The sequence below is a fragment of the Amphibalanus amphitrite genome, unplaced genomic scaffold, assembly GCF_019059575.1.
Source record: "Amphibalanus amphitrite isolate SeventyFive unplaced genomic scaffold, NRLGWU_Aamphi_draft 000026F_arrow, whole genome shotgun sequence".
Lineage (NCBI taxonomy): Eukaryota > Metazoa > Arthropoda > Thecostraca > Balanomorpha > Balanidae > Amphibalanus > Amphibalanus amphitrite.
The window spans coordinates 1,685,283-1,703,645 of record NW_024881522.1 but is presented as its reverse complement, the minus strand read 5'-3'; the positions used below and the strand labels follow the sequence as shown (position 1 = coordinate 1,703,645).

The 18,363-nt window shown below is 47.5% G+C and overlaps 2 protein-coding genes across 2 annotated transcripts; one reads left to right on the top strand and one right to left on the bottom strand.

The window, feature by feature from the left end:
• Positions 1-1,916: 1,916 nt before the first annotated feature.
• Positions 1,917-4,280, top strand: LOC122363914 (cathepsin L-like proteinase). The gene is made up of 4 exons (XM_043333738.1): positions 1,917-2,071; positions 2,271-2,532; positions 2,818-3,276; positions 3,783-4,280. Exons 1-4 carry the CDS (start codon positions 2,064-2,066, stop codon positions 4,005-4,007), a joined length of 954 nt encoding a protein of 317 aa, XP_043189673.1. The 5' UTR covers positions 1,917-2,063; the 3' UTR covers positions 4,008-4,280.
• Positions 4,281-15,093: 10,813 nt separating this feature from the next.
• On the bottom strand, positions 15,094-17,652 carry LOC122363921 (keratin-associated protein 19-2-like). The gene is made up of 2 exons (XM_043333752.1): positions 17,598-17,652; positions 15,094-15,681 (listed from the first exon to the last, which is right to left on the bottom strand). The coding sequence occupies exons 1-2, from the start codon at positions 17,601-17,603 to the stop codon at positions 15,451-15,453; spliced, it is 237 nt and encodes a 78-aa protein (XP_043189687.1). The 5' UTR covers positions 17,604-17,652; the 3' UTR covers positions 15,094-15,450.
• Between the last annotated feature and the right edge of the window lie 711 nt (positions 17,653-18,363).

The following is an 18,363-nucleotide window of genomic DNA, read 5'->3' as shown; positions in this document are numbered from 1 at the left end:
CTCGCCAAACATCGATCCACCACCGGTGTACTCATTGGTCGCCCGGTGAGCCCAGCCACTCGGTTTGCCGAGTGAGTGATTTTGTGAGTGATTTGGCAATGATCTTCGGCCAATGCGGCTCAATGATGTGCATTGAGTGATGTATGGCCAAAGAGGTTATCATGATAAGTACCAGAGACGTTTTGTCGTCAGTAATCATGGCTTACTACCCGGATGATGGTGTGCCGCCTTGTTTCAATATCGTTAGGGCACACTGACTTCGTGTGACAGCATAATTTCTGAGAAGGATAAAGTGTCCTTAGATGCCTATACCATTTACCTCCCATACACCCTCAGATTTGCCTATTGAGGTTCTGTGGATGATTATCAAACAAAGCACGTGTGAGGACTAGTGAGACTGGCAGCTCAATTAAGTCATTCAGTTGAGCCAGAAAATGCAGCAGGTTACTTGTTAATTGCACCCAGAGACACCACGAAAATAATGGAGAGGGGCTCCACAAGCGCATGCGTTTAGCGGCTGACAGAGACTATGCAGTATGCAGTGGCGTATGTTTATTACCGTTAACTCTCGAGGCAGTTATGTTAGACACAGCAAGATCACCTTTTCCCGCCTAGGCCTACGGCTCAGGCAATTGTCGATTTTTCAGTTTCACACTGCACGTTCGTTACGGGTCACATTCTTGCACGCATCGTCAAAATGATAGAAGTGACATTGAAACGAAAAAGGAAAAGAAACGTGAGGTGAGAACGTTCCTCACAACTGTGATCAACATACCTCAAATTATGTTTTCATGCCGTTGCCCTTTTCAGACAGAGAGAATGTCTTAGATCGCTAAACTCTTCGTTATTTATAATGAATGAAATGCTTCTAGTTATATCGAAAATACCAAAAAGCCTGATGTGCCTCTCTAGCATGCGGTGAATGCATATTAGAAAGCCGTGCTTAATTTCTATCCAAATGAGGGCGTTCATCTAGTTGATGCCCCACCACACGCTCTCAGCTTCATACCACGAATTTCCATCGAGGTTAAGCGCTCCCAGTCGGTCCCGAAATACACGGTCTCGGGGCTGTGGGTCAGGGGAGGGGGGGGCGGGTGAGTGGGAGCGGGGGTCGGTGTCACGGCGCTGTGGGCACGGACCCACTGACGGCGCTACCTCTGCTGGCTGAAGGTCGCTGTGGGGAGGGGGGAGGGGCGGCAGCGCGCTGCCCTGTCCCGCGGCATCAGATTACATGGCGGTGCCGACCCGCATATCCCCCCCCCCTTCCCCTGCCCCGGCGTTAGCGGTCCCACCTCAGGTGCCAGCGATCCGGCCGTCAGCACCGGGCACCGCGGCCCGCGGCTGCTATAATACAGCCGCTGTTACAAAGTTGGGAGAATATAGCCCAATACGGTAAGAATGTTTAAATAACCGGCCAATGGTCGCATCAATTTATTAAGAAAAAACGACTCAATGTTTCCCTTATTTTAATTGGACCATAACTATAAAAGTGGGACATATGTGTGCATACATAAACACCGGTGGGAAAACTCATCCGGTCATCCGGTCCGCAGCTGGTATTGGCCACAAACTGAAAACCGCTTTTGCCTACTAGGGCAGTGTATCAAATTATGTTATTCCACCATTTGATGACACAGGGAAACATCACAGCAGTCACAGCGCGGGCATATTTCCCAAAGGATTCGTGTGGTTATGGCTGGGGCGAATGGTGTCCAGCTGAGAAATGGGATCTGTCCGGCCCGTCGAACGCATAGGTGCAGAGCTCATCCGGTCCAGGAACCCTAGCCACATCAAGATTCGCAGAAATCCCATGAGGCTAGGTCACCTGTGGATTCCGGCGGGAAGCTTTGACGAACCTCCTTGGGAAAATGGCCAGGTGGAATCCTCACTGATAAGCGAAGATTTCACGCCACTTTCAGGAGTTTGAGCCACTGAAGAAGTAGAGCGCCAGTGGTAGACAATGCAGTGAGGCTGTGCTTACGGATAACAAAGTGGCAATACGTGGCTTATTTCGCGAAGTGAAATAAAGTTAAGTGTATGAAGACATCTGTCCACTACTAACGATGAAGCCGTAAGTACCATTTCTTCAGAAATTATTCGTTTTAAGATGAAAGTTATTGCCATTTGACATGGTATTATATCGTGGTATGCATAATGACATTGCATTGTTAAATTTAGTTATGCTAATTAAAACACCCGTCTGAATACCTAGACTGAAAACAATTGTGCGTTGCAATAACTGTTAATCATTTCACTACCCCTCCCGGCAGGTTGAGTCCGGTTCTGCTGGCTGCCGTGCTGTCCGTGGCTGCGGCCAATGCCAATGACGAGTGGCTGGCGTTCAAACAGCGCTTCGGACGCGTCTACGAAGCGGAGGAGGAAGTTCTCCGACGCCGGGTGTTTGATGAAAATTTGGAACGCATTCGGCTGCACAACGCCGAGCACGACGCAGGGAGGAGTACTTTTCGTCTCGGAGTGAACCAGTTCGCCGATTTCACTAATGAAGAATTCCGCCAAAAGATCATTACGGAGGTAACTAGGTATGCCGCAGCAGGACACCGGAAGGAATTGTTTTTAGTGGATGCGACTGCGAGGAATCATTAGTGGTGGATATGGCTTACTGTTATATCTTAGATTCAGAGTAATCAAACATCGGTGGATCGCGATTTGACAGCAACATCAATAATATGTACAGCTTTTTGGCACATGACTTTCTGAAGATGTTTCAGGAGCCAAAGCGATTGTTATCATGAGTCATGAGAACTTTGGAAAAAGCACAGGCCCGTATCCATTCAGTCACAAACATAATTTCCACAGATGCAGCCGAATATCATCTCCCGTCCAGCCAGCTCGAGGACCCCAACCTCCGTGAACGTCACAGCACCCGACTCCTTCGACTGGCGAAACGAGGGCGTGCCCATCATCATCAAGAACCAGGGCCAGCTGGGCGCCTCCTGGACCATCGCCACGCTGTCCTCCGTAGAGGCGGGTGTCTTCCTCTCCAGCGGACAGACGGTCTCCCTGAGCGACCAGAACCTCCTCGACTGCGTCAGCTGGCCGTCCACAGTCGGCGCGCTCGAGTACGTCCGTGATCACGGCGTGGCCACTGAGGCGGACTACCCGACCACCGGCGGCGTGGGAGCCTGTCAGCCCGTGGCGCCCTCGGCCGGTCTGGACGAGGTGCATCAGGTGCCCGAGGGCGACGAAGTGGCCCTGGCGGAGGGGTTGCTGCAGAATCCTGTACCCGTGATGTTCGATGTTGAGTTCTCATTCCAGGTGAGACGGCAGGAACTTTGGCTTGCATTTAGTTTGCTGTGAACTGTAAAGTATATGTAGTAATTGCTTCAGCTTCACTGCTTGGGAATGCGCAAAAAAAAAATTGGCGACAGTAGGAGGCTTGAATTTGTATCAATCAGAGTTGGATTACGCAGATAAAACTTGTGATTTTAGAAGTTTCCCTTTGATTTAAAACGATCCACATTTGAAAGTAAAATGGAATTCCTACGCCGCCTGCAATAGAAAACAGCTTTAAAATTAAATTAACTAATGATTGTATTTCTGGAAAAATAGCACCCTTAAGTCCAACTTTCATCAAATCAGGCGTTATTTCAAATTTGCGTCTTTTTTGTCTGCAGTTTACTTTTTCAAGTGCACCCATGGCGCTAACAGTTTACGAGCGTTTCGTCTCCGATGACAGTTTTAGCCTCACCATGGAAGATCAGGTGTCCTGAGGGCTGTGTGTCAGGTAGCTGAATATTTCTCTTCCCTCTGTCCTCCGGCAGCTCTACTCCTCCGGCATTTACTCGGACCCCGGCTGTTCGCCGGACCAGTTGAACCACGCCCTGCTGCTGGTCGGTTACGGCTCGTCCGGGCAGGACTTCTGGACTCTGGCCAACTCGTGGGGTACCTCCTGGGGCGAGGGCGGCTACGTGCGCGTCCAGAGGGGCGTCAACATGTGTGGGATAGCCACGATGGCCGCCTACCCGACCGGCGTCCACCTGCTATAAGCTGGTCAGCTGCGAATGAGAGAACGACAACGAGCCAGGACACCGCTCTACACACCAGTCAAAAATCGGAAACATTGCACAGATGCACGCCATTTCAAATGTGGCATTGAACAGTTAGGAATGTGGCATTGGGGTCATTATTAAAGACATTAAAACCTAGGCTGTGTTTTATGCCATCCTAAGGTCACTTGCGGTAACAGGTGGACCCAATGTATGAGCGTTGCACCTCTTGTGACTGAAAAACGAAAGCAAAATACATTTTTTCCGGAAAAACGTGTATTTCATCAGAAAGTCAATTATGCATGGGAACTTCTGTCTTCACGTAAACAATAGTACGATCTTCTCAACCAGTTGCAAAGCTATGATCAACAGAGACGATTCCAAAACAAGGGCTTGGAAAGAGAGCTGTCGCCCATTTCGCCGGCGTCAGAATGTGAAACGAATGACCCATCGACGCCACCAAACACTGTGGTTCCGACAAAGCAGGCGCATACACGGCACACCACAGCCTTTGCACTCTGGCTGTACTTCAATCGCCGGTGGAGCGGGCGCCGCGCCCATCGCGGACAGTAAACATGCACTGGCGGCTAAGGGCGGCGAGCATGGCACGGCGGGCGACTCCGGACAAACACGATGACAGGGCGACTATACAAAACGATCGTTGGACGTGTCGCCCGAAAATTGAGATGGCCGTTCTTTGACGCTGCCGCTCGTGGTCCATAGTGCTTCGATCCACCGCGCTGTCGCCGACAATGGCTCCCCGGATGTGTGTTGTGAGTGCTCATGGCTTCTTTGACGTCAGGTACTTCCGAGCACACCGCAAATTGCCAGACGTGGCAGTCGCCTCTAGGAGGCCGATTACGGTAGACCTGTAAAGTGACCTGTACCTATACAGGCCTCTTGATAAAGTGCTCCTAGATTATCCGGAAGGTCAGACTTCTCAGAGATTTTATGGCGCCTTGCGTTCAATTTTACACTAGTCGGAGTGCGTAATAGCTGATTGAAAACATCAAGAAACATGACAAGCAGGTAGAAAACTCTCTAAGAAGTCTCGAAGGGCAAAAAGAGTCCATAAGAGGAACAACGGGACTGGTAAATGGGAGAGGAGGAAATGGAAATGCATAATTAACTAAAGGAGACGAGTGACAGAGGACGAAGGGGATAACCAGAAAAGAGGGGATAACCAACGTCGGCAAAGAAACAAAGCAGCTAGATGTGAAGAGCTGATGAGAAAGAAACAAGGAAGACCAGGCGACCGAAACAGAGGGAAGTGTCTCACAGCCAATTCTTTCATTTAGCAGCAGTCATGCGGTGGGCAAATAAGAGAACAAGAACTGTTGTCAACGCATCAACGCAAATGAACGACATGGAGGAAGCAAGAGCCAGTAATGGAGCACGCGCACCAAGCAGTCTCTTTACAAAGTGGTCCAGAGCCTTTCTGGCTCTGCTGCGCATTGCCGGGGTCTCTGGTAGCTCCAGCTTTGCATCCAGCTTGTATGCCGTCATGATCCTTGGCCCGCCGGCATCCATGCTTCTTTACAACTTATATCCGGGTATCAGCACATACATACAAGCTCGTAAGGAAGGGAATCGGCTTTTTGACTCGCTTTACTTGTCGGGATTTCTTGGAATACCAAATGTGGCACCAAGCATTGCCCTCACCATAACACTTCTACGGGGCCGACTTAGATACCCGATTGTTTTATCAAGCATACGCCATCTGCTCGAAACAGTAAAGAAGACTGCATATCTGACGGCAGGAAGGATGAAGCCAAACGACTACGGCAAGCGCATGCTGGCGCTCACCATAATGTTCTGGCTGATGTATTTTGGATCTGATACTAGTCGCATTCTGATTTATTGCAATGGTAGCTCCTCGATGAATTGTTTTTTATTCTTTCTGCGAATCTTCCTCCAGAATTCCTTTATTATGTGCGTCTTGCTGATATCTCTGAAGTTCATTTTTGCCGGCCAATTGATAGCGTCAGGGTTGCGTGCTTTGACCATGGAGATGGAAGTTATGACCAGCGATTCTCGGCTCCTTGACGTCGCTCACATACAACGCGTCGGAGAGCTTCAAAAATCGGCTTCTGAAGCATTTTTGGAATTGACTTCTTCCATGACGCCCGAGTTGATAGCAACCGCCCTGAGCGGTGTAGTGATGCAGATTACACTAGCGTTGTACCTCACCTATCCCGGAAACCACAGCGCTGAAACCATCAGCAGAATCGTGCGCTACATCCCCGGAATTCTGGTGACCGTCGCCGGGCCGTGTGAGACGTGCCAGCTGCTGCTCGGGTGTCTGGGCCGCTGGCGGGACGTGCTGCTGCGGCTGGAGTGGCAGCGGCGGCCCGAGCTGCGCCACGAGCTGGAGCTGCTGCAGAGGTCGGTGGCGCGCGACCTGGACACAGTCGGCGACCTGGGCCTGTACCGACTGCGGCGCTCCACCATGCTCAGCATCCTGTCCACCATCCTTACCTACGTCATCGTCATGGCTCAGTTCCAGCTGACAGAGTTCACGCCTGCTTCTGAACTGGCAGCACCATCAGTCGGCAATTCTACCGGAGAGTAGACGATAGCAATCTGTGAATCCTTTGAGGCTCCTTAGAGTTTTGAAGAGCCATTTTTTAATTTGTCTTTGAGTTGAAATAGTCAACATGTGACTTTGCTGTCTTGGTACTGAATCCAGCCGTAGGAATGACTTAGAGTTAGCTATATGTGTTCTCAAATTCAACAGCTATCGACAATACCATGCTCCGCTTTTATTTTTGCTTAAACTTTGTGAGGTCGGCTTACTTAGTGAATGTGTCTAGTCACTCAATACTCATGCACATATAGAGTAAGCATACCATGCACTTGGATTTCTGGTGATTATATCCAGCGGCAATATGTGCTGTGGAAGCTCGATTGGCTCGGTCGAGCTATGTATATGTTCTGTAATATGTTCTGATCTGTTGTGCTGTTGAAGGGCAACACATCCCCAGCAATCAGTAGTGCAAGTCGTTTTATGATTGTGATCGTGATCATTGTGACTACGTTGGTGTTATGCCATAGACTGCACACTGCAATAAGACTATAGGGGAGAGTGGGGTGGGTTGTATCAGTTTTTACTCCGAGACCCATAACCTCGTAACTATCCGTGATAAACTCATTATTTCCATACTATCCTCTTCCTTGATTCTTCTGCTTTTTTGTGCAAAGTAACTTTTCCGCTACCTCTACCAGTTTTTATTCTACGGTCTGCCGAATAGAACAATGTTTATGATACAACTTGCCCCATGGCTTGGGTGAGTTGTATCACATGGTGGGGTAATTTGTATCACTATTTCACGTTTCAGGGAGTGTGCTTGTTACTGGTTTTGAACATAACAGCAACATTAAATGGGGTTAATACAATGTATAGGTATGCTCAAAGGCTTCACTTTATTAGACCAAACTTAGGTCAATGCAATCCGAACGAAACATCAACAGACTAGACGCAAAAGTGGCCCGTTAAGAGCAAAGAAGCCAACACATTGTGCCGAAATGGAACGAGCATTGACTAGCTACCTACAAACGCGAGCCAGGGCTTAGCTTTCGCGATCAAAAGCAACATACCCATACATACATACATACATACATATATGTTACAACATACCCCACCCGGCTCTGATACAACATGTACCTAGCCGCCATCTTGGAAAAACATCCTCGTGCTAAAAAAACAGCGGACAGCTGGAGAAATCCGTTTTCACTCATGCAGCCTTAGAACCTACCCTCACCACCGCTACGGAGATCTTTCAAATTCGTGCACATCTAAATGCCCAAAACACACATTTTCTTGCAACTTATTTTTTTAGAATGACATTAAAAAAACATAAAATCGGCTCTCACCTCGAGACGCGTCCACTCAGCTACAAGACAGAACAGGGAAAGATGGCGCCCGGAAAACCTCGTCGGCTGGTCGTGTCGCGAGCGCCATCCATTGGATAAGTTTGGCACAATTCGCCCTGATACAACTTGGACATGATACAACTCTCCCCGCTCTCCCCTATGTATTATCCGGCCGTTCGCGATTTCCCGGATAAGACTCGCACGTTAGTGTGGTAGGATGGTCGGAATATCCAGCAACTCTAGCTGTTAGAGACTCAGTTCGCACCCTTGTCGATTCTCATATAAAGCATGACTCTGCGAGGCGGCTGATGAACGAGAGTGCTGCCTCTTCTTCTGTATTACATAGTTGATACGATTGTACAATTGTTGAATAAGTGTCTGTGGTGATTGGAATCACACATTTTGCTCGAGACCGGTACTACTGAACGAGCACTTATAGATACCAAGCAGCATATGACAGAACACATGAAAAGGTGCTAAAGAAATGTTATAAAGTTTTCCATGTCGCACATTTCGTCTTCGCTGGCGCTGCTGTCAAACTCTGCGAAAGTTACTGCAGCAGACAGTAACTAGATCCAGCTGTGTGGCTGCCGTTTTGCGCAGCTTCCTGACACAACTCAGCGCACAAACTCAGCGCATGCACTGTGCACTGTACAGTGTGCATTGTGTCGGAACATGGGAAGGACAGCGTCCGGCCATATAAAGGCTGCCTGTCACCGACAGTCAGCACAGTCCACACTCCACAGTCCCTGGCTACCAGAGGTCACACAGAGAAGAAGAAGGCAGTCAGCACAGTCTACACTCCACAGTCCCTGGCTACCAGAGGTCTACAGTGCTTCTGTGACTCTCACTGTAACTATGAAGGTAAGTGCCTTTTTATGGCGTCGGTCTAGAAATGCACTGTAAAAACCCATGTCAAAAACCAGCACCCTGTACCTGCTTATTTTAAGCAGGCTAACTGGGTGCTAAATTTTAGCACCCTTTTCGAAAAATAGCTCCCTGTGCCGGCTTATTTCAAGCACCCTAAATGGTTGCAGCCATTTAGGGTGCTTAAAATAAGCCGGCACAGGGAGCTATTTTTCGAAAAGGGTGCTAAAATTTATTACCCATTTAGCCTGCTTAAAATAAGCAGGTATAGGGTGCTGGTTTTTGACATGGGTGCTAAACTTTTTTTTACAGTGTGAGACACTATTACCTCACTCAAAGATTCTTTGTTCTCTTATTTTGTATTTCACAGGCCGTATATGAACGTGTAGTTGTAGCTCCAATTATAAGATTGTAAAACGCACGGATATTGACTTGTCCAAATATTCAAAGCGAGCTTTCTATACATTCTGCCGATTATAATCTGAGGATTTAGCAGACTTTAGCATGAAGGAAACATTGCTGATGGAAGACGAAGAAGCTATCTATTTTACATTCCTGCTCGTTATCCACATTGACGTCAAATGTTAGCTCTAACCACACAAAGACCTTGACATTGCTCATCCTACATAAAAGCTAATTCATAAGTTTAAAATATTATCTTATAATCCGGCATGGTGGGGGGTCTAAAACGTAAAGCGCTGTGTACCACTAACAATTCTTTTTTTCCTCTATCTTCAGCTGGTGTTTCTGCTCGCCTGTCTTCTGGCGGTGGCCGTCGCCAGCGGCTATTATGACGATGACGATTACGACTACGGCTACGGCTACGGCCGCTACGGCGGCTACAGCCGACACTACGGGTACAGTCGGTACTACCCTGGATACGGCCACGGATACGGATACAGCCGGCACTATGGATACAGCCGGCGCTACCCAGGCTTTGGATACAAATACTTCTTCTAGACGGAGCTCAGCGGCTCAGCTCCGCTCAGCTTCTAGATGAAGCTCAGCCTATGGCAGCGTCACCCGTTCAAAACTGCCGGCAAAGTGATGACTGAAAAACAGCATGGTTAGATTTAATAAGGATACAGTAAGATTGAATAAGGATACATTATTTGCTCATTGTATGACACAACAACAACGCATACACACACAGAAGTCACCACCCATGCACATAACGCATACACAACACAAGTAACTAGTTTCCTTTCTTCAGCCACATTGGGTGTTCTTGATCTCCTTTTATAACTTCGAGTTCCGTTATAGGATCTATGCTATCTATGCGTTTCTGTTTCGTTTAGTGTTCCGTGAAGTGGAAATAAACGTTCAATGACCATGCTTCTATTTTGGTGGTAATGTGCTATATTACATCGGTCGAGAAGTTCAAAGATTGCGAGGAATATATGTACACGTCTTGATAAAGAACGCCATGCTCACGCCCATAAAATACTGGCCTTTTTTGTAAACTTATTTCTGGCCTGCTAGTGGAACTATGATATTTTAGTGAATTAACAGTGAATAGAGTATATTATAAAACATGGAACTTTAATGCCAGCTAATTTTATGGCTTAAAGGGACCCTCCCACCTTCAAAAAAGTTAATGAATTGGCATGAAAGTGATGTCCCTTGGTTCAGAAAGAGCGAAAACGAATATTTACCAAATTTCACCGAAAAATATTCACTGGTTTTCAAGATATTAGGCTTTTACTTTTGTTTACTTTTTGGGATCTCCCCTGTTACTAGCGACTTTATTTGGAAGCAATAATTTGGCAGCCTTAAAGTGCGGCAGACGTTGCGCGCAAAGCAGCGTATACCACCACTTGTTAACGATGTCTAAGTCTAAGATTTAAAAATCGTTAGATCTCCGCTGACGTCACAAATTCTAAGGGGGCATTCCAATGCATTAGCCCCTTAGAATCCGAAAACTGCAAGTTTGAAATTCTTTATCTTCGAATTAAAGCATTTTTCGATGTTGTGAGTGCCCAAACCGGTATTTGCAGGCCATGGCCACCAATTTGGCTATCTCAACTCAAAACTAATGTTAAGGTGGGAGTGTCCCTCCCACCTCCCTCAACAGCGAAAACTTGTCGACGAGTAAAGCATTTTAAAAACTGAGCGCAAACTATTTTCAGGTGATAAAAACTAATCCAATCGTATGTTAACTGTAAAACGTTCACGTTAAAGGTATATACGTGATTAGAAGCAATAGTTCACATGAAAGACATGTAATAGAAACGAACTAAGAATTAAAGTATCTTTTGTTTATGTTCGACAGTGATACATCAAAAGCCAATTCACACTTTCAATCAAATTGTTCATGGCGTCTCCAAAAGCATTAACCCGCGACCCATGGGGGTGGGAGGCAAAGGAACCCCTGCGTTTTCTCTCAGATAGCTACAAAATTAGTCATGAATTTTGTCTCGCTGTTTTCAGCAACTCTCTGGACATAAGTTTCGCGCATCTCCTAAAACAAATGGGTCTAAGGTCATCTCAGGTCATGAGCTATAGGGTCAAACTGAGGTCATAATCCATTTTTGGTGTAAGAAGTTGTTCATGGAAAAAGGCAGAAGATCATATATCATCATCATAGAGACTCAAAAGTCGAGCCGTATGTAAAAAAGAGAAACATGACAAAGAAAACTGTTATCTCCAAGTTTTCAAAAGATGTAGGTAAATATGCAGGTTTCGGGGTGTTTTATCTGAAATTTTAGATTATCTGGATATTTTTGGAATTTTGGTAGATTTCCGAAAGCCGGAATACGTATATGTCAGAGAATAACTTTTTGCCTTTACACATGCTAAAAACCAACAAAATAGCTTTAACAGTACCATAGATATAAATAATCGAAAGACTATATTTTGTGAACCTTTTTATGACATTGCATTATTTTCAACATTTGTTCTTGTACTTTGTCTATGGGTAAAGTCTTTGCTAACTATCTATCTCTTCCAGACTGAAAATAAAAGTCTCGCCTCTTTTACGTGATAAAAGTCCATTTTATGTGCTAGAAACTATGCCATTGTAAACCGGTATATATTTGACCCTTTTGTCCTTCCTGTGACGTCACAGGTCACAAAATGGATGTCATCGAGACTTAAAATTGTGCAATTGTGCATCACGATTAGATCTTTCAAAATTCGAACGCCATTTGCATTTTTCTGATCCGACTTTCTGATTCTGGAGAAACAGCTTTGCCCCCTTTGCTCCCCCTCCCAAAAGGGTCTGCAGCATGCCAGACCTCAACGGGGGAGGGGGTTCTGCCTGGCCATTCCCCAGTGACCGGCTCGCAGCTGGTGAATGTCCACCGCCTCGCTCCTGCTCACGCCGGAGACCGGGCTCGACATTTGGTCTCCCCAGATTCGCCGGAAGAAAGAGTCCGGCCATGACTTGCATATGCTCGACAACATCCACGTGGAGCCTGCGCATCTGCACGACGGCGACGACGTCGCGGCCTTGGTCCGCGGCTTCAGAAGCCATCTGGAGCCGCTGGCTGACGGGCGACCCTAGAGGTCGCCCGGGAGTAGCAACAACAACAATAACCACAACGGGTCGCGGGTTAAACACTTGAACATTTTATCACTGATGCCCTGCAGAGTTCATTTCATCCGATGCTTCAACTTTGTAATATTACAGCCCTTTTATTTTCTTATCTTTATTTTTCAAGCTGACAAACATATTTCTACACCATTAGGTCCCCTTTAACCCGGCAGGCGGTGGGCCTACCAGCCACCTTCCACGCGTTGGGGGGGGGGGGGGCACTTTTTTGCCCCCCCCCGTATCTCCGAAACTACTGGACGGATCTGGAAAATTCAAACGGCGTTCGATAGCCCTGTCAAATTTGTCGAGGGAAACCAAATTTCATTGACCTCGGGGTCACCGATGACGTCACAGGTCAGGTCAAAGATAAAATGTTTCACCGTTCACAGGGCTTCTAGGGAAAGCGCTATAACACCGAGTAAAACGCATTTTGTCGAAAATCAGCGATAAGGCGTCAGTTGTCTAGTACATATGTTGCTATTAGAGGTCACTGGTCATACCAGGTCAGGTCACAGGTCAGGTCACCAAAGGTCACCAAGGGTCACCACATGAGCCCAACTTTACTAAGGTTATGTGATGCATGTTTTATGGCCAGTTTTTCATTTCCAACTCAATGGTGTTGGTTATAAGACCATCAGGTACGGTTTAGGTCGCTTTCTGGTGGAGGTCAGGTCAAGGTCAGGTCAAAAAAGGTCAAATTTCAAAGTTGATATTTTTGCATAAAATGGGTATCTATTCGATGCAGCTCGTCACGGGGAGTCTAACGGTGGTCTTTGTTTTGCGCTACAAGGTCTAGAATTGCTAAAAATTGAGTTTGAAAATTTGACGTCATCAATTTTGAACAGTTTTTTCGCTATAACTTGGCCAAAAAACGAGGTATCGATCTCAAATTTGGTATGTAGATAGAAGGCGGTAGGGACTATCACATATATTCCGGTTTTTTCGAAATTCAAAAAACTTTTTGGATTTTTTTGGCTATTATATTCAAAAAATCTATTTTTCTATTTTTGGGGGTCAAAATCCAAAAATTCGAAAAACCGAAATAGCAGTTTTGTAGCCCTTTTGATTCCACACCTTTTATATCTAAAACATTTTTCTGTATCTCTAAAGCTGTAGGCCTGACAGCTCTTCCCGCGAAACCTTTTTTTGGGTCGAAAATGGCAAAAATGACGTCACTCTTACGTCATTAGCGGCCAACCTATCATAGCCTTTGGAAAAATTTTTGGTCACCATGTGCGCTAGCTGCTCCCGGGAGGGTACTGAAAGTTTGGTGACGATCGGCGCAGCGGTTCTCGAGATATATCGAAAAAAGTAAAGGGGGGGGGCAAAAAAATGCCCCCCCCACCGCCTGGAAGGTTAATGCATAGCTGTTTTCAATGCATATGCAGTTGATAGCCTCTCTCCTAGCCTCAATCTTTTTCGAGCAATAAACCATGGACCTCTGTGCCCTCTGTGCACCGTGCAGTGTGCAGCGTACATACAGGGATATCTATGAATAAACATTAAAAATTTGCTGCTGACTGGACTGGCAGCAACTTGTCCGTCTCATGAGAAATACGCATAAATCTTCAAATATTGTGTATCACACCTTTACGGCTTATTTTCTGTGGTATCCATGACATCTTGAAGCGTAAGCCTTCTTTTTTCGCCCACGGAGTCTATGGTCAGGAACTCTACCCATGAAGATGGACATGCCAGAGGACGCACCTCCAAAACGCATTGTTTAACCCTAGAACGCCTAGGGGGGGGGGGGGTGTATCAACCCCCCCTGAGGTTTTTTCGAAGTGCACGCTAAACGGCTTGTTGTAGCGGGCTGAAATTTTCAATACCCTCTGGGGCAACCTTTGCGCATCTTTTGCCGAAAAAAATTGATCGGGTCATGTCAGGTCACGGAGTTATGACGTCATAAGAGGTACAGCCTCCGGCCGGATTTTCACAAACTGAGTGCCAACGCCCGAGGTTTCCTGCCGGTGGTACGGACATCGGTTGATGGATCGTGATGAAACTTCCCATGCATGTTAGGGCAAGTATTGGCTATCATATGGTATAAGAAATTTGACCGGGTCAGGTCAGGTCACGGAGCTATGACGTCACAAGAGGAACAGCGTCCGGTACTATTTTTGAAAAGCGCCCGAACCACTATTTTGCTAATTCTTGTCACCTCAATGGGAATATGCAGCAATATTAGCTTCTATAGGGAGCAAATGGACCTCCGAAATCCAAAAATACAATCAGATTTCAAAAATTTAAATTTTGATTTTTCGAATTTCTGCCGCCGACTGTGACCTTGCCGACTTCCGGCGCTCCCAACGCGCCATTTTTAGAGCTAGGGAAACGAAATACATACCAAACGATAGAGAATTGATCAAGGAACACGATAGTGAAGGTTTCAAGTCGATATCTCCCACCGTTTTGCCGCAATCGCCGCCGAACGTTGAAAAAAGTCTATTTTTCCGAAAATTTGACCTTTGACCGGTCAAAAGTAGGTCAAATGTTTACCTAGGACCAAAAATATACCACCAATCGCGAGATCTCGTTGAGAGCAATCCGTTGGTTTTTTCCGCTAAGCTCTACGACCTTCCGTTTCGAAACGCCAGGGGGGGGGTCGTAACCCCCCCCCCTGGTCGTTCGTGTTATGAGAAATGGCCTGGTCGTGCGAGGGTTAGTGACGCCTGAGTGCCATTCTCATCTGTAGCAGGTTCTTTGCGTCAACACACAATGTAATATGTAGTGTGTTTTCTGAATATGGCGTGAGTGGCGAGCTTTCGTGGTCAGCATCTCACGGGTCACTTTCAATTTCCTGATATAATGTTCTTTATTTATTGTCGTTTTATAATATGAAAGAGGCTGAATGGTGATAAAACACTATATAAAACAGCATCAAATGAAGCTTAGTGAAACTTTACATTTATTCAATAATGCAGCAACGTGGAAACAAGTACGTATCAAAGCAAAGAAAGATGCGCAAGAAAGGCATTGTTGATTGCTCAATGTTCTGGAGAAATCCAAAACAATTGGATCCACATCATATGGCCAGAAGCCAGTCAAAAACGTATAGTTCACCATACACTCACGATTTCTTTCGTAATCGACCATCATCCGGGGGCAAGTCCTTGATCATTGCAGCGCCAGAACCATGGGTCATTCCGTCTCGATACCGCCCGGATATCACCTGCTGTATCCATAAGTGGGATAGTGCTTGCTGTATCCATAATGCCGGCTGTATCCGTATCCGCGGCCGTAGCTGGGGTAGTGCCGACTGTACCCGTAGTGTCGGCTGTAGCCGCCGTAGCGGCCCGGGTAGTAGCGGCCGTAGCCGTAACCGTAATCGTAGTCGTCATTGTCGTAATAGCCGCTGGCGACGGCCACCGCCAGAAGACAGGCGAGCAGGAACACCAGCTGAGGAGGGGCACGCACAAACTTAGAATGATGGAGCAATTTCAGCAAGGGCAGAGTAAAAAAGGAAGTTGTGAGACTCGCTTGGTACGGGGATGAAAGACAATCGTGTTGATATGGCACTGGACATGGACCTCGCTGATCTCATCATTTCTCTTCTGGTTTCTCGGCTTAAGTATTGATTGCATGAAGGCAGCGACGTAAAAAATAACCAAGTCTGTTTCCATCTGTCCATCTCAACTAAGCCCGTCTATTAACCCTCGCCGGACCTATTGGTTTTCTACATACGCGCCGGCCGAGGGGGGGGGGCGGGTACGACCCCCCCCTCGCCGTTTCGCCCCTGGTGGAGCTAGCGCGTCGCGGAAAAAAACGAGCGTGTGCGCCGTTACGAGACGCAGAGATTGGTACCCGATTTTAAGGTCCTAGGTCAACCGGTGACCTCTGAGGTCAGGTCAAGTGCCCCAGGGTATGGTTCAGTTTTTTGGTGAATAACTTCGCAAAAAACGGCTGCAGAGCCGCGATTTTGGCAGCATCGTGTTCGCCTTGCTCAGGCGCGTCGAATGATATACTTTTTGTTCGGATCAGGTCAACTTAGGGTGTTGACCTCAGGTCAAGGTCAGGTCAGCACCCCCAGGTCACGAAGTTGGTCGAAAGAGGTCATGTTGCATATCATTCGATTTGGCAGGTCTTCCTGAGACCACCCTCGTGGCGCAGTTGGCAAGTGCGTTCACGTTTGGCGTGGGAGGTCCTTGGATCAAAGCTGACCTCTGGCAGCGTTTTCCTCGGCCGGCTCCTACCCAGGAGATGGCAGTAACTGGGGAGTGTTCGCTCGGTCGTGGGGATTACCGCTGTGCCAGCCAGCGCCCCCGGCCGCAGGTACACGGGCCTGATCCGCCTTTAAACAGATCCTTCGGTCCGGTGACATGTCCCGAGGGCACGGCCTCGCCTCATGTCCCGGAGCAGCCCTCTGACCTGCCGGGCCCGAGAAATCGGGATAGCCCCAGAGTGCGTACCATTGCGGTGCCACCTGGGGTGCGTGACAGGAAGCGTGCGGTCAAGGCTGTCCCGCGTAGCGGGTGCCGAAAACGATTCGTACCACTGCCGTGTATATAGTGTACTAACCCAGTATGAATGTGTGCTACTAACGACAAAAGCCCGGGTCGGGCACCAAAAATATTAAAAAAAAAAAAAGAGTCCATTGGTGGCTTTCCCGACTCGCTAGCTCAATTTGATCGGGAGTTATTGACGAAAAACTAATATGACCTTGATGACGTCATAAATGACGTCACGGAAGGTCAACATTGCAAAAGTGACGCATTTAACCTTGCAAGGAGTGCATCAAATCACGATTCTGTGTGCTTGAGATAGTTGGAGATCGTTCCCGGCGCCAGAATAGCAGTTTGAATTTTTCCCCATTGACTTATAATGGTGAGGTCACGAAAATGACCTGACCTCATATGACCTTTAGGAAAAATCCGAGATATACAAGTTGTGAGACTCATAATGGATACTAGATCCTGCAAGTTTCATTTCCCTGTGACATCTCCTCTGGCAGTGAGGGCGTTGCGAAGTTGCGATATCTGAAGACCGTGCAGAGGTTCACTTATGACGTCATAGGTCAGTGACCTGACCTGACCCAAAAATGCGGTTGGTGTCAAAAGATGCGGCTTGGATCAAAGGTCAGGTATGCCAAGTTTCAGCTCTCTATCGCCAGCGTGTTCGGAGCTATCGCGAAAAAACCCTATGGGGGGGGGGCGGCACCCGCCCCCCCCCCCTCGGCCGGCGAGGGTTAAATCAGGTACGTATCGAAATAAGCTTTAATAACATTAAAAATTTAACATCAAGCAAATAACTTTTTAGTTTACATAAATTGAGATAGATTTTTACTCGTACTTTTCAACAATGAAGCGACAGCCTACCTTCATGATTGGAGTGGTGGTTGTTTGAGCTCTCTGCAGTTAGCGAACTGTCAGTCGTTGGACCCGCTCGGCTTTTATACGAGTGGGCTGCTTTGTCCGGCGTTCCGGAAGGCTGCAGACACTGAGTGGTGGGCCCCCAACCGTTAGTTCTTGCCGTTTATTCAGCGCCAGTCGTGACCTCTTGAGCTATGCCATAATGCCACCTCCCCTCCCCTCCGGCCCCCTCACCCGCTCACAGCGGCCCTGAAATGGCTGCCATTGACAAGGGCCGCCGTCTCATGTTTCTGTGTTTCTATGCATGGTGAGCAAAAAGAAGGTAGCATTTTATTTCCACATTAACTCGTCGAACTAATGACATTACAGACCTCTCAACTTCTTGGTGGACTGCTTGGCGCAAAGAAACGATTCATAAGCAAGTCGCACCGCAATGTAAGAAGAGGAAGAATATCGTATCCCAAATTTGCATCGGGTCCGGCGGAAGCCGGTTGAGGCCATTCCTACACACTCTCGGCCTTCCACTCGCTGCAAGCCACACATAGAGTGCTGCGGCACAGTATCATTCCAGGCGCCTACTACTAGTGCCATCTATCGGTCGGCATTGACACTTCACAAGCTCGCCGGGTGACTGGGGAGCGCGGTTGGCGTCTGTCGGGGACCCGGGAGAGTCGTTTTCTAGGAGGATGGGGAGGGGTATCTAGCCGACTCGTCTCGCTGTGGGGGCTGGGGGAGGGGGCACAGACCCGCAGCGAGCAGCTCTGCGCGTGCG